Raw genomic sequence first — 24,238 nt, 5'->3', positions numbered from 1 at the left:
CCGAGGGGATAAGTACTCTGCTGCCCCAAAGGATGCACCCCTTGTACAGGGACAACTCGTCCCGTCGTGTCCAGTACGGGCGGAGATCATCAGCCACTGCGCCACTCTGTGGCCAGCCGCCACCGCAATACTTCTTGACCGCACCCAATACTGGATCTGCCTCTGTCAGTGCAGCAATCCTGGCTGCATCAATTGGGGGATCTGGCAATGCCTCCAACATCACACGTCTCCCGCAGCGGGCACTTGGACTTCCGTAACCTTCAACGGCAACCTGCTTAAAGCATCCGCATGCGCAATGCTCGGTCCTGGCCGATATGTGATCCTGTAATCGAACATGGACAGTAACTGGCTCCAACGTAGCAACCTCGGCGATAGAAAATCTGGCGTTTGCCTGGTGGGGTCCAGCAACCGCAACAGGGGTTGATGGTCTGTGATAATTGTGAAGGGTCTCGCTGTCACATATTGCCTGAACTTTACCACCCCGAACATTACTGCGAGCGCTTCCTTATCTATTTGTGCGTAGTTACGCTCATGTTTGTGCAATGTACGCGACCCAAAAGCTATGGCTTTCTCACTCCCATCCTATTCCACATGAGCCAGAACTGCCCCCACGCCGCAATCTGAAGCATCACATGTCAATGACACCGGCCTCGTTGCATCGTAATGTACTAAGACTGCGTCTGACTGAAGAAGCTCTTTTACAGTGTGAAAAGCTTCTTCATGAACCTCAGTCCACTCCCATTTATGCCCAGCATCCAGGAGACGGTGAAGTGGTTCGGCTATGCTGGCCTTACCCTGTAGGAAACGGTCGTAGAAGTTGAGTAGCCCTAAAAAAGCCTGTAGTTCCCTTTTGCAGGTGGGTGCCGGTGCAAGGTGTATAGCATCCACTTTGGCTGTTTTTGGGTGTATGCCAGCACTGTCTACGCTGAACCCCAAAAATTGAACGGATGGTGCGGCAAACACGCATTTATTCTCCTTCAATCGTAACCCAGCTGCCTCTACCCGACCCAGGACCTGGTTGACCCGCTGCCAGTGTTGCTCAGTGGTCGCTCCCATGATGAGGATGTCGTCTAACAGCACCGCGACCCCTTCTATCCCTGCTAGTAAGGTTTCCATCAGTCTCTGGAACACCGCCATGGCACACTTGATGCCGAAGGGCAACCGCCTGACCCGATACAGACCTTTCATGGTGTTTACCGTCAGTAGGTCGGCAGTGTACTCATCCACGGACACCTGCAAGTATGCATCAGCCAAGTCTAATTTAGTAAACATCTTACCACCGGCCAATTTGGAAAAAGCCTCATTTGTAGTTGGTAAAGGGTAAGTCTCGCTTTGGCACACCCGATTCACAGTACACTTGTAATCGCTGCACAATCTGACAGAACCATTTGCTTTGCATACAGCAACAATGGGTGTTGCCCACTTAGAATACGCTACTGGCTCGAACACTCCCTGTTCCACGAGTCTGTCTATCTCTTTGCTTACGGCATCGCGCAGTGCAAATGCCACAGGCCGACACTTACGAAAAATTGGTCTGGCATCTGGCTCAATGTCTATGCTCACTGGGGGCCCTACATAGTGCCCCACGTCTGCGCTGGCAAACACGTTGGGGTGCTGTGCGGCCATGCTTGCTGCTAACGAGTGCATGGTGTGCACCCCTTCCACTGAAATTCCGAGGGGCTCTAGCCAGCTCCGCCCCAGTAGACTCGGTCCACGCCCATCTGCCACTAAGAGTGGTAACTGTACGTCTGCACACGCACTTCCAGTGCCCCTAGTACCCGCAGCTTCTCCTGGGACCAAGTGTGGACCACGCGTCACCGATAGGTCCTTATACCGTTTCCCGTGCAAAATATTTTGAAAATCGTTCCCTAGATGTCACCATCCGCTAATCTTGATTTGCGTTATAATCCTGGCCCGGAGGACCAAAAATGTTTGAGCACATACATCAACATTCGAACCGACGCCATGATGATGCGTAACTGTCCGTTTAGTCCGAAGATCGCAGCACTGTCCCAAGGTCCAACGTGTTGTGCAAGAAGGCACCCAGTCGCACAATTAAAAAAGTACACAGCAACCCTCAACAATAAGTAATTTTTTTTTGTTATTTTCTTTCAGTATGTTGCAGTATTATTAGTATATAGTTTTTTTACCTGTTAGGTATATATTTAAAAATCACATCACAATGATCTTAACTTTTCAACCATGGTCAGTACATAACTGTGCTGCTCAGCTTCCCAGAGTGTAAGCCATTTGCAAACCCCCCAGTATTTTCTTCATTTCCACTGTTGGTTGGTAAATTATTCAAAACAAGGATCAAATGCTTATATAGGTGGTTATGCCATCCATGCTCACATTGCTCACTTTCAGTCCATAAACCTTTACAACCATCATTTTCAATAGTTGTTATGCTAGGTCAAAGAGAAATTGCACATGGCAGCTTGGTTGGTTTTGTTTTTCAGTAATGTAATTTCTGTAATTACTAATTTTACATTTACATTTGTTTGAATGAGTTAAAAGTTACTAATCAACTGAATTTGTTCCTGAATATTTTGCATTTTAATAATTTTTGTTAATAAAATTGATAATTATGCATCTTTGATTACCTAAGGTTTTTGTGCATGTGTATGTTAACTGTGTGTTCATTTTTTTTAGTGCACATACATGTGAATCACTGGCACTTTATATCACTTCCGATAAATTTTCATTTGGTTTGATTGCTACACAATGTCCAACGTAAGATCCACAACAAACATCCATCATCCCATTCATTCTAATCATACATTCAGAAAATCATCTTTCCCGACTGTGAGGCAGTATCTGCTACAGAATTTGACACACCATTTTGAGACATTCTACCTCTGCAATATTTAATTTTGTTTGTTGCAGAATTAATGCTGATGCTGCCAACTTGAGTAATTATGAGGTGAGTTCATACATAAATGAATGTGCTGAGAAGACTTTTTAAATTAAGTATTTAGCAACTTCTAATGCATGGAAAGCTGTAGGAAATAGCTTATCTACTATTGTGCAATTTTGTCGAGTAACTTGCTCCAATCAGGAGTAGGACTTTCATCACCTGACCTTTGCCGGTCTATCATCTCTGAAAGCAAGGCTTGCTTTTGCCTGTCCCAAAGTTTATCAGTTGTTCAGGTTTCACCAGAGTATAGGTGTTTGTACTTTATAGTAAACCGGTGGTCCAAAAACAGTTACATTTCCATTGGAAACAGGAACATCATATTGTTCAACTTAAATAATATATGAAGAATTTTGAGAGGGAGGGTTTTGATTGGGATATTGCTGTATATGTTGTTGCGTGTGTTAAGATACATAACACATTTGACAACCAGAATTGCACCTTTATTTTCAACATAATCATGGACATCGTAAGGTCTTGCTGTTTGCGTTAAGACATTAGCAAGTTTGGAAGTGTTGGTCCTGTACCATAATAGTGAGTTGTTAGGATGAAGTGTGAGTATTATGGTGACTTTTGAAAATATTTATTTGCAGGTGTTGGTACTACTGCAGCAAGTAAAAGGGAAACACAAACAAGGCAGTGCGCTGAACCAGTTGGCAACCATTACGTATGAGGTGATTTTTATGTGTTTAACATGCACTATTGTTTCATCATCCTGCTGATTGTTCTCATTCGAGTTCAATACCTTGTTTGTTTTTTGCAATGTAATTTAATTAATTTTTTAATAAATCAAGTTTTAATTTAACATTATTTTGAGTAAACTTGTGTAAGGCTCTAGAGATAGGATTATCATAATGTTTTCTTTTGTACTCAACATGCTCATCCTCTTTCTTCGGAACATGTCCTGTTTTTATAGCCTTTTTAAATATCCGGGCTTTGTTTATAAGTCTAAGAAATATTTTTTTATTATTATTTTCTTGTAGAAATTAAAGAAAATTTATTCTCTTTTATTTTCTTGGTATGTATTTTAAAACTCTTATACAAAAAAACAAAATTTAATTGTCTTTGTTAATACTTCTCTTCTCTAGAAATATTACTGTTCACTGACTCGAATTTAGAATAATCCATATTCATGCACCTTCAGATTTTTTTTCTGTTGAAAAAGTGTATATGTTAGTTCAGTGACATAACTAACACGTTAAATCGTTAAATAATACAATTCTAGCAAAGATTCTATTTTTCCCCTGGGTCGCATAGTGCATTTTTAACGATTTATAGGCCTGTTAATATCTTAGCTGAGAAAATTTTTTAAATGGTACCAAAAACAAGTGTGTGGTATGGGTCCTCTTTTTTGCTGTAATTTAGTTCTGCATGTATGTTGGGTTTGTGTTAGTCATGTGGTCACCCTATCTAGGAATGGGTTTTGTTTGGACCCTTTACTATCCAAACTTCAAACGAAATACTTCAATGTACTCACTAAATTGGTAAATCCTATAAACTCAGACACAAGACACAGTTTGTACACAAATTCTTGTATATAACTAAGGACTGTCTTAAAATATGACTTACTGCTTTGAGATTTCATTGCTATGCGTAAAGGCACAGTTGCTATTTAAAATCTTTTCCCCCACTCAAAATTGGCTATAACAATTTTTACTGCTATGAATTTCAACTTTTGTGATGTAATATCGGAGTTTAACAGATTTTAAGTTTTTTTAATAACACCAATAAATTTTTTAATTATGTATTTATTTAGTTTTACATAATCCACTGGATGACTTCAAAGCATAGACATTCTCTTCCATTAAACAATAATATACTAATGATAATATCTATTATGGTTTAAAGGACCTATAACAGTTTACAAATGACATATAGATTAGGTAGTAGACAAAAGGGTGAGTTTGCATGAATTATAGCTAAACATTTCTAGAGGTAAGCCCAGTATTCTGGCACAATGTCTGTAGCCACGTACAGTGCAGTAGTGAACACAGAGGCTCGGACGTGCTCCCTGCAGGCGACGCGCTACCTGCAGGAGACGCCATGCAGTCAGCAGAACCCCAAGATGATACGGGACTTCATGAAGGCTCTGGGGCCCTACAAGCTCACCAAGGCCGAGAAGCTCATGATGCTCAACAATCCACCCACGTCTCAGATTGACATACAAGTGGTGAGTTTATGCAGCCTCAACAGCATTCCACACCATCAAGTTTTGTTTAAATTACGTTCAGTTTTTATTGAATTCAATCCCTTTGAAAGACACATGACATCACTTTAATGCCATAACCTCGACCATCGTATCGTTCAAGGAATGAATTGCCTCCAACTCCTTCAAATATTTCTTGTTTCAGACATGTACTAATGTTTATGAAAGAAATTTTAGTCTTCATTTTTTATGTGGGCTTTGACACACAACAAACTTTAAGAACTCTGCTGCAGAACAGAAAACCAGAAACAGTGTTATCACAAAATAAACTAGACTGGTAAATGGCTGTAAAATACTACAGTAAGGTTTTGAGAACAGCAGTTCATGACTCGAGTGGGAGGCTTGAAAGTGATTGTTGACTTAATTTACAGAAGCGACAGAGGGAGTCATAAAAAAAAACGGTTGTAGAAGAGGAGGTTAGATGTTTGACGTCACCCCCATGTCTGCCAACGCCCATTTTTTTGTCTTTACTTTCGTGCTCCCACTTCACTCTATCAGAGATTGTTTATTTACTTCAATACAATGCCGAGAGCACGTGGAATTTTACCACCAGTAACGTCTTCTGTTTTGTTAATTTGTGCTCATATAGCTTATACTAATTTCCATAATCTGTAATATGATTCATTTAAATTCACAAATATTTTTGTGTGTTGTGTTGTCATTGGAAAATATCAAGTTTAAATTTTTAAAATAAAATAGTCCTATCTTCTGGATTAATTCATTTTTGGGACTTTTTGATGTATAAACATCTTATCTCTTGTTATGTGGCATTTGGTCGAAGTAATTTCGTGAAAATGGAACAGAAGTTGATGAACGGAAATGTGTCACAAAGATGGCGGGGCGGACCCACATGTAGCAACGTAAACCCGTGTATAGTCACTTTTGTAAAAATTAGGTTACATACCAAATGTATTTGTGTGCCAAATGAAACTTTATGACAGTGAAACTACCCTGGAATATATTTATAATTATTGCATGTTGAAGTTCTATATAGCTCATGTTTCGTTACCAACGATGCTGTTTTGTGTGTATACCAAGCTTGACAACATAGACCTAACTAGCATTCAAATATATCCTTCCTTTATTCTATTTTTGTGTCACCAGTCAATTTTATATATTCTTTTCGACTCCCGACAGAAAAATTGTAGGAAATAAATAAAAATGAGCCTAAACTACCTGGGTTTGATTCAGTTCGGTTAGATTATTATCATCTTGTTAAACAGAATTATAATTAGGTTTTAAAAAGGGGAACATTTTTACCATTTTCCCTAAAATGTTAACATTATTAAAAAAAAAATTCTACATTAAATTTTGAGTCTGAGTTTCGTATTATTGTTTTATTTGTAACATGAGAACACACAAATCTTCTCGTTACCTTTTTTAGATGTTCACACAACACTGGCGATTACTAAAAGACTCGCTCACTTTTTTTTGGGGCATGCATGTTTGTGTCAAAGGTGTTTATGTACTGCTAGTCGACTTATTCAGGGAAATAGTTGTCAAGTTAAATAAGTTTCCTTAGGGTTGCATACCTGCCAACTTTTACGGATTGTCCGTAAAATTTACGGATAGAGACGTTGTTTTACGGCTTTACGGAGCCTAGATTTTTTTATGGAATTCAAACTTTTTTAATAAATTTAGAAATTCGCTGAACGGGTAATTTTCAGTTTGTAACGATGAGGTCTGTATCAGAGAGACAAGCATGGACGTGGATGCCAAACAAAGAAGCATATTTGTTCTTGACATCTTCGTTCTCATTGGATCTTTCCGACGAATCAAAAAGTAAGTTACTTATCCATTTAGAAAACAAACTCCACTCAGCTCTAGTTTCCAAATTTGGTGGAACGTAGCAAGCGGTAAATAATTGCATATAAGTATTCCGAAAAGTTTTAATTGTTCTGTTCTTTTATATTTCCTATATAGCTTACACCACACCAATATGAAAATGGACAAGTAATTAAATAAATTTTACTAGTTTCGTGGTGTTTTCCATCTATTTATTTTATTTATTTATTTTCTTCCATCTGACCATACAGACATTTGCTCAAATGATAAGATATAGGACACGTCAAGAGATATAAAAACAACAAAAATAAGTAGGAAGTCACACAACAATTTTTATAAATGTGCTCGAAAGCAAAGAGAAACTTTTTTTCTACAGCTCAGTAAGGAAATATTTCATTACTGCATGTGATTACATGATTAATAAGTTCCCTTTTAAGAGTGAAGTTTTAAAACATGCAGAAGTGGCACGATTGAAGGGAATTGAAAATGCACAATTTTCCTCTGTGCGTTACTTTGTGAAATTGTTCCCCATTATCTTGCCTGTGAAAAATGAGGAAACTATTGATTTGGCAATAGATGACCTCCATAAACAATTTACAAATGTGCAGATTGATGACATTTCAGCTGTTGTGGATAAAGATGTGTCGATTTATGTGAAATGGGCTGAGTTATCACATACACAAGGAGTTGAAAGGGTTCATAAATATGACAGAATATCAAGGGTAATGATTTCCATTTTAAGTATACCACACAGTAATGCAGAATGCAAATGTATCTTTAGCTTGGCAAAAAAAAAATGTTAAGAGAAACACTCCAGTCAATCTCTGTTCTCAAATGCAAGAGTTCTGGACCATGTCATCAACAAAACTTCAGCAGTGTTTTCCTGCAAGCAGCAAAGAAGGCCACTTTATCATCATTACAAATGAAAACACTACAGATTAATTTTTTTCACATAAAATTCGTGAATCATTCATCCATCAGTCCAACATTTTTTTTTAAGGTAAGACCACCTTCATGTTTGGTTTATTGTTCTCAGTGTAAGTTTTTTGTGTAGTTGTTAACATTGTTGTGCTAATTTTTTTTAAATATTATTACAGCAGCTCTAGAAAATATAGTTTTAGAGTAGTTTTACATAAGATTTTGTTGGTCCAATATAAGGTTATGGGAAAGTCGAGAACTTGATATTGGTTACCAGTATTTAGTAATTGCAGCACATGATTTACAACAAATTTTATAAATTCTAAAAGTTTTACGAATGGGAGTTTCAAAAAGTCGGCAGGTATGCGGTTGTTATTATTATGTATTTTTATTCATGACTGATATTTCTTGTTTATGATTCTAGTAATCAATTTTTTATTTCCTATCTTTCTCCCATTACTTGTTTTTATCGAACGTACACACTAGCTCTAACACTACTCTCAAACAATATGTTTGTTTAATAAATTCAACTCCACGTACATTAGGCAAAATAAAGTTGCAGTCCAATGAATGTTGAGTTCATATCCATGTGTGTACATAGTAATATATACATTTTGTTGCAGTTGTTTGTGATTGCAAGAGTTTTCATAAGTAGGATTGTGGTGAACGTTGCAGTGATCTGGTGGTTTTCTTAAGGTTGTCACTTTCCCCCTACCATTGCGGTCCGTCACTGTTCTACACTATTCTTGATCCTCTTTGGACATACCTACAGCTCTCATCTGTCATTGACAATTTCTCTGTTTAATTTATTAGTAGGGACAAGAATATACTGTAAATTGCAATAAAACCAAAATAACACAGCATAATGCCAAACTGCAGGTTTATATACACCATATAGCACCAAAATTCAAGTTGTATCATGGAATAAAGTAGCACTTAAAACTTAATTCAAATCATAAAAAAATAAACGGTTTAATATTTGAAATCCAAGGAATGTCATTTCTGGGCAAACAATTGTACCAAACTGCATGGATCAGGAAAATTAATTTAATTTGTTTAATTATGCATCTCTTATTGATTCACTTTTAAACCACAAATCCTCACTTATTTATTTTTATTATTCTGAATGTATATATTTTAAACCAATTTATTTGAAATTATTTAATATTAAAACTGCAGCATATAAATTTTACCACTATTTGGGTGAAGTAAGAATTAAAAAACAGCTTTTATAAAAATAAAACCAATAACACCAAAACCTTCTGTTTTAAAAATGAAACTAAACTAATTATAAAACCATAAAATCCCATCATTAGTTGTAAGTGATCCGTACGTTGTGTAGTTTGATACTGTGACTCTGTGACCCACGGCCATGTCTGGGAGATGGTGCGTACAGAGGTCGGCGTGTTGCAGATGGTGGAGGAGAGCGAGGAGCGCCTGACTGACTCCCAGGTGGAGGAGCTGTTGCAGACAGCCGTGCAGTGCGGGCTCGTGCCGAGTGCCCAGTGACAGTTCCTCAACTTCCTCTCTGAACACTTGCTCACTGGTCAGCTTTACAAAAGAACTCATTTTCAAATATTCAGACCAGTGGCAAGATGTTCAGAAACTGATGTTATTATTAGTTTTTCCATAAAAATAAATTTTTATATATCCTGTGTGAGTTGAGATCAGGACTTCAACCCATCAAGAAAATCCGTGAGTCAGCCATTGGATGAGATGATCATTAGAGACAGGTGTTTTCGGTGAAAAAATTTGCACAATTTCGTTACTTTTTACGAGATGATTTCGGTCTGTTTTTCGCTATTTTATCAGTAGTTTCGTCAAAAATTTAGTTGATTTTAAAACTGCAATATGAGGTTTATAAATATATAAGTTCTACGTGAATGTGTTTAATATGTCATTTAAGAGTAGAACTACACAGTTTCATACATAACTTTACCAAATATTTGCACAGAACAAGTAACAATTCAACAACTATGCAGAGCAAACAAAACAACTCTATAGATAGCACACATCAAAAATGAAATGAAGGTAAAGTAGGCCAAGCAAAATATTTTGAAACAAAATACTACACATAAATAGGACAAAGACAGGCAGTATTCCTTCAAGTGACAAAATGAATTTGAACATACACTTAGTCGGACATTGCCAAAGTTAACATCAGTTCTATGTTATCCGCACGAAGGTTTGTCCTTCTGTCAGACATGATGTTTTTATACATTGAAAAGGACCTTTCTGAGTCAATATTGTTGGCAGGTATCCACAATGCCTTTACGGCAGCATCAACTAATTTACTATGCTCGGACTTTAACGATAAAAGATTTGCAACAGTATCAACATCTTTACCTGACTTGCACAAACTTGAAGCCTGTTCTCTGAATACAAAATATGGCACAGTTAGTTCTGTTGTTGCAAGATCCTTGAGCATATGGATATTTTTTACTAAAAGACAAACATCATTACTTTCTACACTACATTTAATAATGTTTCTATGGTCAAACAGCTGACCAAGAGATGAAAAGAAATCTTTTGCACTGTCAGAATCTATCAGCTGGTTTAGTTTGCATAAACTTTTTTTGCCTACAGATTTAAACAAACCTGTAAGTTGTGTCTGACTGTGTTTTGGAAGTTTGGAAAGTGCAGCAGATGTTTTTTCAAAGAAAAAGCCAACATTAAGCAAGACAAAACTCTTAGATAAGTCATTCAATTTTGAATTGAGTGTGTGTGCCATTGGAATTTTACTACTTTCTAGTGTTAACAGTAAGTTTCAGCACTGTGCACAGTGTTTAACAAGCATTACAGCTTGACAGTGTATTTTGTTGACTTCACACGAAGCCAAAGCCTTGAAATAATTGATTGCAACACTTTCTTCTTCCACACTTACAACAAAGCCAACAATGTCATGTAAAAATTCACACAAATACTCTACGCTCTTGAACCAAGAGTTCCATCTGGTTATAACCGGGATGGGGAAAGGTTTAGGTTTTGCAACTTTCATCGTTCACATACTTTTCAGTCAAAAATTACATGTATGCATGCTTTCTTTTCCGTGTGTTCAAAAACAAGTGTTTGGTTTGTATGACACAGTTGTTCAAATCACTTAACTGTATGGCCCAAATATTTCCTACCAAGTTCAGTTTGTGAGCCCAGCACTGCGTATGAACCAGATCTTCAGAAACCAAGATTCTGATGGCGTTGATGCACTTTCCCATATATCTGGCATAATCTGAAGTTATCGAAACAATGTTCCCGTAATGAATCCCTAACTTATGAACAACGCCTACAATTGCCTGAGAGCATTCAGTAGCATTTGCATTTGCTAGAACTTTTAACACCACCAACTAAAAGTTATTGAAAAGACACATCCCCACAGCCAAGCACTTTCATTAGGACTACGAGCACACACTGTCCCTTTCTATCTGACGTTTCATAGCAGAGAATGGAAACTCTCTGATCCTTAACAGCTTCTTTCAACCTCTATTCCTCCTCGCTAATAACCACTGGAACATAGCCTTTCCGTATTCTACTGGCAGATGGAGAGTCCCCAGCGCCTGAAAAAAAATGTTCTAAAATTTTTACTGTAACATAATTAAATGTAACTCTCTCTTATACAAACCACAAAAATAAATACTTTTCTAGACCTATGTATGCCTTTTAAACTCTGTAACCTGCAAGGCCTACCACAATTCCGAGTAGGATAATTCACAAGATATTATTGCACAATTTATACAAACTTTTTTGTCTGCATTGTTCAGGTTTTAAAAAATGCATATATTTACTATGCCTAAACATGTTACAAAGAACAGTACTGGAAACTGTTTTAAAAAATTTACTGACAAAAAAAAACCAAGTCCTAACATAAAAACAAATAAGTTACGTCTATTTTTACCTGTGGCTTGGTTATATAAACTTTTTACAATAAGTGCTGTAAAAAACACGACTCGCAGCTATATGAATATTTCAAGAGTAGGTAGGCCTAACAAAATTTATTATCTTAATGTTCTGTTTATCTGCTTAAGAATGCACAAAATTGTTCAAATATTGTACGCTTTAGCACCTACCTGCAATGTACTTGTGCATCCATTGACGAAGTTTCGGGTCATCCAATCGGTTTTTCAATCGGGATGTTTTTCTCTACGATAAAAGCTCGAGTTGTTGACATAATGAACTCATTCTTGTCAAATTTTGCTTTTTTTGCCATCAACAAGGCTGATTCCAGCAAAACTTGCCTTTTTGCACCAGATTGTTGACTTTCCTTGTTTTTGTTATGCGAGGCACTGTTTTTTATGTGTTTCAAGCACGTGTCTTTTTCGTTGCCACTATATTTTAACGTTGCAGTACAGTCAAACCTCTATCTATCGAACTCGCATGTATCGATTGTCCGTGTTTATCGTATAGTTTCTACGGTCCCAGCAAAATTGCCATACAACTAAGGTTAAAAAAGTCCGCTTGTACCGATGTTCGAATTATCATTTTGTCCGCATTGATCGTACAAAATATGTGGTCCCGTCACTATAAATTATAATAGATGATCGTTAACCATAAAGATTTTGCAGAAATAACCATTTCTTAGAAAGAAACCGTCATAAAAACAGTAACGATAGTATACAGTAGTAAAAATCAACTTAAATCTGCAGCCAAGTAATGGAGCACGTAAGTATGAAGAAAAGACAAATGAACAACAACTTACGAAGAAATATGGATGATGTACCATAACTACAGTACAAACCCAATTGTTATCCTAAGATAATTACCATAAAAAGAACTAAAGATTCTTTGTCGATACCATAATTACTACAGAAGCACGATAGCTACCACATTTGCACTACAGTTACCGTAACAACCGAGATGTATATTTACAGTGACGGTAATGTATTTATTTATGACATATTAAAAATAAAGAACATTATTGAAAAATAGGATGTTAAATTTTTATATGTACGTTTGGCACATGTTGCGAAGAAATAATGCGATCTGAAAAAATGCAGTACTACTGCGAAAAGGGTAATCATGGATTTTTAGGTTATGGCATTCTCTCTCGTTTTTCAGTAATATCGGCCGAAAATTAACAAGCGTATCGGAAGTCGGCAGAAATGCCGATTCAACTAAATATTGGCAAAATCGGCTTCTTCAGTACAGCTCTACATTTGATGACATGAGTAAACATATTTCAGACTTCAGGATATTGAAAAAGACTTTAATTTCCATGTAGATTTATTGTGTGTATGTTTTTTTTTTGCAAGTGTAAATTGAATTAAGTAAAATACTTCCATTTTTATTTATTTTTCAACTGATTTAACTTTAATGACAAGTAACTGATATATTTCTGACACTAATTTTGAGGTTGAAATATTTTTTAAAAATTCTTAGAGTGAAGTCCACATCTATTGAATGTCCGCATCTACTGAATTTTTTTGTTGGTCCCCTGAAAAACGATAGATAGAGGTTTGACTGTACTTGCACATGAGAATTTTTTGCACTTTGTCAAAGACATAGAATCCTTAGCTCGCAAACTCCGCCGCCCTGTCAAATACTGTCACAACCATTTTAAAATCAATGTTTTACAAAAAGAAACAGAGCAAAAACGTTTGATTATATCCACACCATTTTAACAAACTGTGGCGAGTGGCGACTCTGGCGAGGCGATAGCGCGACAAGAATACGACTTCCTAGACTATCGAAAGTCGTCAACAATCGATTATAATCAACTGCTGTTATCGAGTCATCAAAATATGGACGTTTAGTTATTTTCAGTGTGTTTTTTCTTAATTTTTTTCGTGATTTCTCTAAGTAATTGATAATTTCACATTTTCAAGTTTATGTATATTAATTTCGTTAATATTTCGCGATTTCACGCATCGCGAAAAACACCTGTCTCTAATGATCATCATAACCAAGCTGTCAAAGCAAATGAAAATAAAATGAACAATAACACAAGAAACTACCTACATGGCAATATCTTGTTAATTACAATTTTTTATACTCACTGTCATGATATGAAACATTCAGGTAGCAACAATGATTGCAAATTTTTATATAAAAACATTAAATTTAATATTTTGTATCAAAACCATGCAGATGGTTCAAGCACTCGATAAGTGTTTAGGTTATCTTTAAGAGGATCAAAAATCTTAACTTTTCTTTAGTACGTATGATCTAATCATAGTAGAATAGTCTTTTTGGTGTTCAGGGCCGGTGCAAGGTAAATTGGCGCCCTAGGCGAAAAACCTTAATGCCCCCCCCCCCCCCCCCCCCCCCCCCCCCCGGGTCGGACACCCCACAAAAAATTTTTCTTGCCTCAAAATGCATCACGTAAGCCTAAGATTTTGTCAACAATCAAATGTAAGTAGGTTTTTTTTTTACTTTTTTACTTATTACAAATCATAAACAGGTCACCGTGGACTTAAAATAATTACTTACTTCAATATAAACATTCCGAACTGTTACAAAACTCTTATTTTAATCTAGTTTCAATTATCGTTAAACATATTACATCAGCTGTTATGTGTCGTGCTGCGCCGCCCCCAGCTACTTGGCGCCCTAGGCGGTTGCCTAGTTCGCCTATATGGACGCGCCGGCCCTGTTGATGTTATTGCCTATTGGGGATTATGTAATTTGTGGCTTCGTTGAAGTGCTAAAATATGAAACTGTGAACTCTAAAATTCCCAATATGTTTTATAATTTACAGAATTGAAGAGACAAATCTTTCTGACTTAAATTGATTGAGATAAATTCTGTGTTTATGCTTTTCTGTCAGCTTAAGGAGGACATGTATGTCCTTCAAAGATACTTTTTTTTAAATTAACTACAAATATTTCACACATTCCATACCCAAAGTTTTACCTTCCCTTGAAATGAACTCCAAAACTGTATAGCATCTTCTTCAGAATATAACACATTGGTTTCTAATTTATTGATACTTCAGGAGAAGCCCCACAGCTTGATGCCACTTACTGTCTAGAGCTTGAAGGGTAAGGAATGGAAATAGTGTCAGTGTAGCTTAGAATATTCTATGCACATTCTTATACTTTTTATTGTTATACTACTTTAGGTATTATAAAAATATGTTAAGAATGAATTTTTTTCTATTTGTGCACAGCTAGCAACAAAAATTGACACTATGAAAAAAGACAACCTATAAATAAAATTATATATATATGTGCTTTTAAATCATACATATACTTTAGTGATTGATATTGAATACTGATTCCTAAAATTTATAAATAAACAAATTTATTTATTGTGAATATTAGTGATAGAAATTGTGTTTATAAACTTTTTCAAGTGCATTTGTAAGCTTCCATTATCACTGGTAGGGAGTGTCCATGGAAGGTTTACTAGTCTCCTGGCCGTTTTCATGGGATTGATTGTAAGTTTATGTTCCTTTATGTATAATTTAGTTGAATTATAAATTTTTAATTGTTTAATAAATAATTAAAATTAATAAATGAGAATAAATATTCAGCATATTTTTTGATTTTCATTATTAATTTAAATTTATTTCTGTTAATTCCCTAGATTAAATAATAATTTTTATACATGTATTTATGCTAATATTGAATACTGAGTATTTATTTAAATTTATTAATTTGATTGAATTTATACTTACACCAACCATATTTATAATATCACTCCAGTCCTTTTATTATTTCATTTCTAATAGTTATTTGCATGTAAAATCAAAGTTAGTTTTTTATTACACCAAGTAAGTATAACTTCTACATACATAAGTAAATGTGCCCTTTTTTTTTTGTCATTTTAATAACATTTTAATTAGGGATGGGTCGAATCCTATTTTTGGCCGAATCCAAATACTTAGTCAAATCTTTTAAGGATTTGTCGAATATCGAATCCGAATCCATGAAAAAAAAAATTATTTAAATTTTTTTTCATTCAAATTGTTGTTTTCTAGTACAAATGAACCTAAAACACTGAGATTATTCCATTAAAAAAGGCATAAAACAAATACAAAGAACTTACTTGATGAAATATGGGCATGCGATGCTAGTTAATATAACCTAAAAAATTTAAAAAAAAAAACCTAGTTTAACACTACTCATGAGTTAATTTAAGTAATATGAACGTCAGGTACTTAAGATAGTTACATTCAATGATAACAGAAGCCTAATTTAAAAACCATAATAATGGAACATGCCTGATGTACACTTAGTAGGCCTACTACACGATCAATTCCGCTATTTACGTTTTTCCCCCTCGTAACATAACCCCAAATCGCGACAATTAACAGTCACCACAAATCATATCGCAAACACGGGAAAAAGTTTTGGTCCTGTTATTTTTCTCATTAAGATATACGCTATTTTTCTCCAGGATGTCAAAGTTATTTTCCCATATCAAACGTTTTATGTATTTTACAAGTTGAAATTTACTATTAGTTTGAATACTACCACTTACTAATTTAATGTGGAAATTTTTTTAAAGATATTTTCAAACGTGTTGAATTATGTCGTTGCATCTTAGCTTCTTAGCATCATTCACGTTTGGTTACGTTTATTGCCGTATAGAGTGCGCACACGTAGTGGGCTATCGATAAATCGCCGATGATTGAATGCCCCGCTTGTACTCTATCAAGTACTGAGTAAACTACCTATTTTTTCGTTAGTATGTACTATGTACTACGAAGATAATTATGCGTTAATTCCGTCTTTCGTCCGAGTTCCGTTTTTCTGTTTTAATTTTAACTAAATGTGTTTTTGATGCACGGTTTGATTATAAAATGTGCGACTATCATCCCTTAAAACACATACTTCACATTTTTCCCGCATTGCTGGCACCGGCCCTGACCTTAACACAGTTGTCTCGCCGCGCCGCGTCATTTCAAAACATTCTTCGAGCGGCAAAGATGTAGGTTTGCGGTTATACTGCGATCCCCACTTTCAGTTTTGGATATTTTGATAAAAATCATCACATTATATTCAGGTAAATATGGTTATATCTACGGACATATTTCTCTTGTTCTTGGCTGAATGTTTACTAATGTGTGTGGTTTTCGCCAATAGGTTACTTGAATCCTCGCAGATTCGCCGAATCTTCGTAGATTCTTCGAATCCCTCGAATGCTTTGGATTCGAGGGATTCGGCGAATCCTGGATTCGACCGGCCCATCCCTAATTTTAATTAATCTATGCGCTTAGCCAATTTCATAATATGTATTAGAATCCACTACAACTGAATTGATTTGTTTTGAACCAAAACACACAGAAATTTGTTTTACCTTGTTGATGCTGGAAAGCTAAGGCATCATGTAGGTGTTATCTTCTATTATGATTTACAGGAATTCAAAGTAAACAACTCATAAAGTGAAATTAAAATCTAGGTGCCTCCAAGATTGTTCTGGTCGTGGACACCTCTGCCCCCCCCCCCCCCCCCCCCCCTCCAAATCACCATCCTTCCCCAATTCTTTCTTAACCCACATATAATCATGAATTAATATAGTGATACTCTGGCAGTATAGTAAAGAAGTTTCTCATAACAACCAATGACCTTGCCTCTAGTTCACAGCAATGTGGTCGAGGGAGTAGGTCTGGCCCCCACCTTTAATCTCTGATGGATAAAAAGTGCTAACGTAGATGTTCTTTTATGAATTAGGTTATTTATGGTATGTGTGTTAATATTCCTTCATATAATGTAGGAATATATGTGGATGTGTAACCCTTGTATGCTCAGTCAAGCCCTCCATGTACCACTGTTCGAAAAGTGAAGCAGCGCACAGACAAACATGTGTGGTGTGTAGTGTAACCAATCTCTAGTTGTCTGTGATTGTACGCATGCCACGGTTCTGTGAGCGCTTGGTAACAGAGAATTAAAAGGATTTTAGTAGACAGTTATTTATAACTTAAAAGTTTTTAGATCTCAATAAAATTAAATTAATAATTGGCACTGGTGAAATTTCAGTGTAAATTTATTGTAAAGTATTTATGTAATATTTTCTGCAACTGTAGGCACTGACTTTGCATTGCATGCTTTCGATTGTCAGTTATAGATTAAATCAAGAGACATGAGAATGTGAAGACATGGGTGTAGTCAAAAACCAGTGTACGGGAACTGTATCTTTTTGTTTTCACTGATCGTAATAATATGTACCTCGTTCTTGCTGTAGATGTAGATTTTTTTTTTTTTTTTAATCCTGTAACGGACAGAAAGAAGTGAAGTATTTTTTAAAAGGAATACATAGTATGATATCTCAGTACTTCAGTAGTTCAGGTGATTATGTAGCCTTCAAGGTCGTAATGACCTAGTTTTTCATACTTTGTTTTTATTTTTTGTAATATTCTTGTAATTAATTTTGATAGTTAATTATTTTATTTAGAAAAGCCTCTTTACTATAATTTTTATTGGCTTTCACTTTGCTGGCTGTGTAAGTGTGAGTTTTAGTATTTTATGGTGTTTAAATATTCTTTTTTAATAGTAATTTTGCATATGTGTTTTATAGTGGTTTTAAAACAGTAAGTATTGTAGGGTCGCAGAAATGATAGACGATAATTTATTGCATCCTATGTAAGAGAGAGACATTAGCACGGACTGTGGGAATATTTGACGGGAATGCCAGAATTATGCACTAAATTACCTAGAAAGTGACAGGTGTGAGAGGAGGACAGAGACATGTAACAGAACTGGGGGGAAGGCCTGCTGTGCAGAGAATCACTAATTAGTAATGTTAAGAATAAGTTTTGTAGCAATTGGCAAGAAAGCTTCTTGAGGAAGTCCCCACCTAAGTGAATTTGTCTGTAATCTGGGTAATGTGCTATGTTTTGCCAGTCGTTGTTCAAGTAGTGTACCGAAAGGACGTGTGGGGGCAGCAACTATATTTTGAGATTGTAAGTGCTGACAATTTCACGTTTGGGTGCAGCAGCTGTAACCAGTACAACTGTTTACAGTTATATAATTATTATTTTTTATTATTATTATAACATTAATTGTATACTTCATGAGCGAATATTATGTATTTAATTATTTTATTGTAAAGAGGACAACCAAGGTATAATATAAATAACACATCTTATTGCCATAGACAACACATTTTTAACTTCAGGGTCTTCTAAGAATTATTCTTTGGAAACTTTATTCATTTGATCTTAGTTCGATACTCTTACACTCTAACATCCAAGTTTTTATTTCACTATGCAGCTTATTCTGTTTGCTGATAGCTATAGCTCCTTGGTTGCTAGGGACTAAAAAAGTAAATAGTTATAAGGAGGAAGAAGGGAGACGCCATCGCCATCTTGCAGCGGGAAGACGTTTCTCAGGCTGGGGCGAACCAAAGCCTTGGTTGCCGCCCGAGAAATAGAAGATTCGCGTCATCCGCGATCGTGTACTACTTAGAATTCTCCGCTCTACGAGTTGAGAGAATTGTATCTGAACTAAATAAGTCCTAGATAGGGAGTATCGGCGACTTCGAGTGCCAACTTCCGCGTCGGTCCTGTTTTCGTCCCGTAGTGGTTCCAGACATCTGAGGGCAGCGCCAGCTGCGATCGGCCACGACGATTGGTGAGACCGATCCAGATTAAACCAGACTTTCTAGGACGAGAGGGAAGTCGAGTCTTCAGCCAGATACCCAGCTACCTCAGAGCTTCTGTAGTTAGCCAATTACAGCTTACAGCATCCAGTGTTCCAGTGTAGCAGCAGACCACCTGGAGGTCCTGTGAAGAGAGCCTCAAGCCTCCGACAACGTATAGCTAGACCCGGCATGATATTCAATGTGTTTCCAGTGACGTCATTTGCATCTAATTACCGACACCTAGGTTTGACACCTTGGTTGTTCTCGCTTAATCACATGTTAAACGTAACTTCACACCCATATCCAAGAACCTATTAAAATCATATGTTTTTCATTTATTATTATTTCATTCATATGCAAATATCCACTATTCACACAATACTACTAAATTTCCTTTTTATAATTACTCTCTGGACATTAACACAGGGCAGTGACGTGCTAGCTGGACTATCAGTCTGGGCAGACCATCCAGTAGCAGCGTTCCTGGTATTTACTGCGACGAGGGTAGGCGCCAAGAACCCCATGAGAACACATCAATAATTAGAGAGAGTTGAATACCATATATTATAGAGCAAGGAGATTTATTACAGTGGCTACCACAATTAGGGGCCACAAGCATAAAGTTACTTCACAGCCATGCTGCGATTATGTTTTCAAGTGGTTTCTTTTTCAATTTTAGAATGTTTAATTAGAATTAATAGGCACTAGACATGAGGCGTAAGCCCGGGGTGGTCTGTGGGTCCACCGGAAGTATTTTCTCGTGTATTTTCGTGCCTAGATGACAGTCGCTAGGGACATTATTTCGTGAAGGCACAGAACAGTCAGTAATGATCTGCGAAAGTGAGTGTTTTCTGCTGAACTATATTGTAAAGAATATATAAGTTTGTCATCATAAGAAGAATAAATTTACAGATTCAGTGAAACACTTTTTTTTAAAGGCCAAGAATAACAATCTTAAAATAATTACATAACTATTTACAGAACTTTACACCCCACTACCGGCAACAGTCGCTGAGAAATTCAAGTGATTTTGTTTGTGCAAGGAACAGTCATCTTAGACAGGCATGATTGTGACTTCTTACACAGTGAAGGAATTTTGTACAGTTTTTAGTAAATTTTTATTTTCACAAAGTTCTAAATGTTTACAATATTTTTACACTTTTCTTTAAAAGCACAATATACAGGGTGCTGTAGCTTTATAAAGATTGCTAAGATTTCTTGAATTGCCTTTTTCAAATTTTTCTAGCTACTCTACTGTATGCCACCCATACAAACATTATCAAACTAACTGTTTTCAACAGTATGTACTGCTTTTTTTATGTCCTTAATTATAGCAGAAAACTACAATACAGTTTTTCATAGTAATAATTTAATATACAGTAGAATCTCGTTATAGCGAGCACGGTAATAGCGAGAACACAGCTATAACGAGGTATTTTTGAGGAATTTACGGCGTGATGGCTTGAAGCGCGCTTTTGTTATTTGTCTTCTCTATCTCCACCCCTCTCGCTCGCCACTAGACATCTTGCCGTTGACGCCTGTCACATTCTTCAGCCGTGCAGTCGCCACCTAAGTGCGTGGCTTTAAAAATAGAATCCCGTCCTTTCTTTATTTTATCAAACTTCCGCTAGTTATCTGTGCAGTGCGTAGACAAAGTTTGATAGGTATTGGAACAGAAACAACGTAAAGAAAGTTTTTTTTTACAAATTAGAAATATGTATGTTTTTGTTTTTATAATCGCGTATATTTTCACATTTTTTTTTGTTATCTTAAAAGATATAATATTAAAAAGCCGCTCTAATGAGATTTAATTGTTTCTTGGTTAACAAAAACTATTAATTGTTTATATTCTATTTATTATTATTTACGCGACGTCATACGCGTACGCAATACGACTGGATTCGTTGCTGCAACATAACATAGCAAATTATGCAGTATCAGAAGTAACGAGTAACGTAACGATAGTAACGAGTACTAATTGTTATAGTAACGAATACATACGGGTACGCATTTTTTCGTTACTTTTACACCTCTAGTAGGCACTACCGTATTTATTTCCGAATCGCTAGGACAGTTTTCTTGTAACTTTTGTTTCGGTCAGTTGTTAGGGTATTTGTCCGGGAAAGGGGTGCTGATGTTTTGAGTTTAATCCCAAATTTATTTTCTAAAAAAAGTTGACAGGTTTCTTTAAATGAAAAAAGTATAGTTTTCCAGCGACTATTTAGTTTGAGGCGTACGTGCGTTGCCGCAGCCGCACTCCTGCTATTTTGTAAGGAAATAAATCGTCGCGCTACACTAGCACCACCTGTTTACTACATCCCGAACCAACATGGCCGCCAGCAAACAGCCCGCGTCGGCAATAGATAGCAGGACAATGCTGCGTTGGCCGCGGGCTGAGATGCTATACTTACGTGGCGTGGTAGGGTATTCTGGTTATTTTGACGCAATCGGTGATCGCATCCGTACTGATGGGGTATCGTTTTAAAGATAATTCACACATCTGCTCACATAAATTAAGATTTCGTTAATATGACCTGTTATTTTCCAATTATACAGGTTTAAACACGATTTTTATGCTTTTTTTCGGTTAATTTTTATTTTTTGGGGTTTAAAATTTGTCCAATTCGGTTATAGCGAGGATCAAACCCGGAACCGTGACACCTCGCTATAACGGGACTCTAGTGTAATAATTTTTAAATTAGATAATTTACTTTTAAAAACCTAACTTATTGTTAGAATTATGTTTATATATTTCAGACTTTTCACATTTTAATGTGCAGTCTTTATGTGTGATTCCAGTAATTTTTAAAGAATTTAGTTATATTGTATTTACTGTTTACTTTGTTAAGTAGCTTGCCTTTCAGGGAGCCAGCCATGTGTGTCTCCATTAAGTTGATGTTGACCCAAGCTACACACTTTCTTAAGTCCAATCTGGTTATTTTGACGCAATCGGTGATCGCATCCGTACTGATGGGGTATCGTTTTAAAGAGAATTCACACATCTGCTCACAGAAATTAAGATTTCGTTAATATGACCTGTTATTTTCCAATTATACAGGTTTAAACACGATTTTTATGCTATTTTCGGTTAATTTTTATTTTTTGGGGTTTAAAATTTGTCCAATTCGGTTATAGCAAGGACACGGTTATAGCGAGGATCAAACCCGGAACCGTGACACCTCGCTATAACGGGACTCTAGTGTAATAATTTTTAAATTAGATATTTTACTTTTAAAAACCTAACTTATTGTTAGAATTATGTTTATATATTTCAGACTTTTCACATTTTAATGTGCAGTCTTTATGTGTGATTCCAGTAATTTTTAAAGAATTTAGTTATATTGTATTTACTGTTTACTTTGTTAAGTAGCTTGCCTTTCAGGGAGCCAGCCATGTGTGTCTCCATTAAGTTGATGTTGACCCAAGCTACACACTTTCTTAAGTCCAATGTGCATCACGTCACTTTTTAAACCCTCTCCACCCATCAGCACCTTCTACGGCCTGCCACATATTTCAAACCTTCCGCCAGCACGCGCATGCACGTGGGTATGCGACTTTTCCCTGAGTAATTTGCAGCAGGTGTCAACAAATTTTACGTCATATCCGCAGAGCCATCCAAAACAAACAGAGGAATGCTCTTGTCAAGCGTGTTTTTTTTAACCATGACAATTACTGACCACACTGTGCCAATGTGACAAAAGACATTCTTAAACAGTTCAAGTGGGAAGTTTTCGACCATGTACCGTACTGTCCGGACCTAGCACCGACTGATTTTCATCTGTTCCAAGAATTAAAGGCATGGTTGGGCGGACAATGCTTCACCACCATGACGAACTTCAGGATGCTGTCAAGACATCTCTCTCCTCACTAGCATCTAACTTCTTGAACCATTTTGACAATTGTGTAGTAAAATAAGTAGGACCCTGCTCTATGTAAAATTATTATATATTATTTATTATATTTATATTATTTATTATTATAAAATAATTATGTTATGCCAATTTGTCTTTTTTTGTAGTCTGTCGGAGGTTTAAAAAACAGTCATTGTATTTTAACTTAAAAGCACAAACATTGCCAGTTTTTAAAAGGGAATGATGGAAAGAACTACATTTTATTTCTGTTAATCTTGAAGAATATGTCATAAGATCTATAAAAAAAATTAATAAAAAAAATTTCAGTTAAGCTTATTAACTTTTTTTACGAAGATGTAATATATTTTGAAAATATCTGGAATGATTACAGATAATGAGATTGGTTCATTATTTATAAAAACTACCTAAAATTTATGACAGCCTTAAAATATGCTGCATTGTAGAGTTTTTTTGTAATAAAAATTTGTAACAATTTATATTTTGAATTTATATGGATGCTTCAAATGGCAACTTTCTGTTCATTGTCAGGTTTTTTTAGGTAAGTATTTTTACATGTTATTACAGTTTATATAAAAAAATTACAACCAAAAAGTATCCTTCAGTGTTTCTAGATTATAAAACTCTTGACAAAGTCATAATTTATGATATGTCAAACAGGTGACTACATAGAAGCATTGGCGATAAACACTGCCAGGCATATGTAGAGATCTCCCTTTATATTTTAGGCTCCCTAAAACTAAAAAAGTAGCCTTAACTACCCTGCAAGAACCATCCTTCAACCTCCCTTCATTACGGTGTTCGTAATTTTTGTTAATCTTCTAAAATATGTCATGGGAGTTATACAAAAAAAAATTAATAAAATTGTTTAGGTAAACTTATTAACTTTTCAATATATTTTGCATATATCTGCAATGATTACAGAGAACGAGATTTTTCAGCTTTAAGGCCGCCAGATCCTAGCCTTAATGTGGCCTAAATCAAGCTGGCAGGCTATTTTTCAAACTTTATGGAGCAGATGCCCACCAT

At 35.9% G+C, this 24,238-nt stretch overlaps 1 protein-coding gene across 1 annotated transcript in view; it reads left to right on the top strand.

The window, feature by feature from the left end:
- LOC134530847 (DNA-directed RNA polymerase III subunit RPC9) overlaps positions 1 to 15,287 on the top strand; it is a 34,397-nt gene extending 19,110 nt beyond the window's left edge. The window contains exons 2-5 of the mRNA XM_063366101.1: positions 2,887 to 2,923; positions 3,508 to 3,588; positions 4,932 to 5,084; positions 9,237 to 15,287. Of these exons, the coding sequence (XP_063222171.1) occupies positions 2,887 to 2,923; positions 3,508 to 3,588; positions 4,932 to 5,084; positions 9,237 to 9,332 (367 nt within the window). The 3' untranslated portion in view covers positions 9,333 to 15,287. The remainder of the gene's footprint in view (positions 1 to 2,886; positions 2,924 to 3,507; positions 3,589 to 4,931; positions 5,085 to 9,236) is intronic.
- Positions 15,288 to 24,238: the final 8,951 nt, after the last annotated feature.

This window comes from Bacillus rossius, chromosome 3 (genome assembly GCF_032445375.1).
Source record: "Bacillus rossius redtenbacheri isolate Brsri chromosome 3, Brsri_v3, whole genome shotgun sequence".
In the NCBI taxonomy this organism is placed as follows: Eukaryota; Metazoa; Arthropoda; class Insecta; order Phasmatodea; family Bacillidae; genus Bacillus; species Bacillus rossius.
The sequence above is the reverse complement of the archived record's forward strand: the minus strand, read 5'-3'. Positions and strand labels throughout refer to the sequence as shown.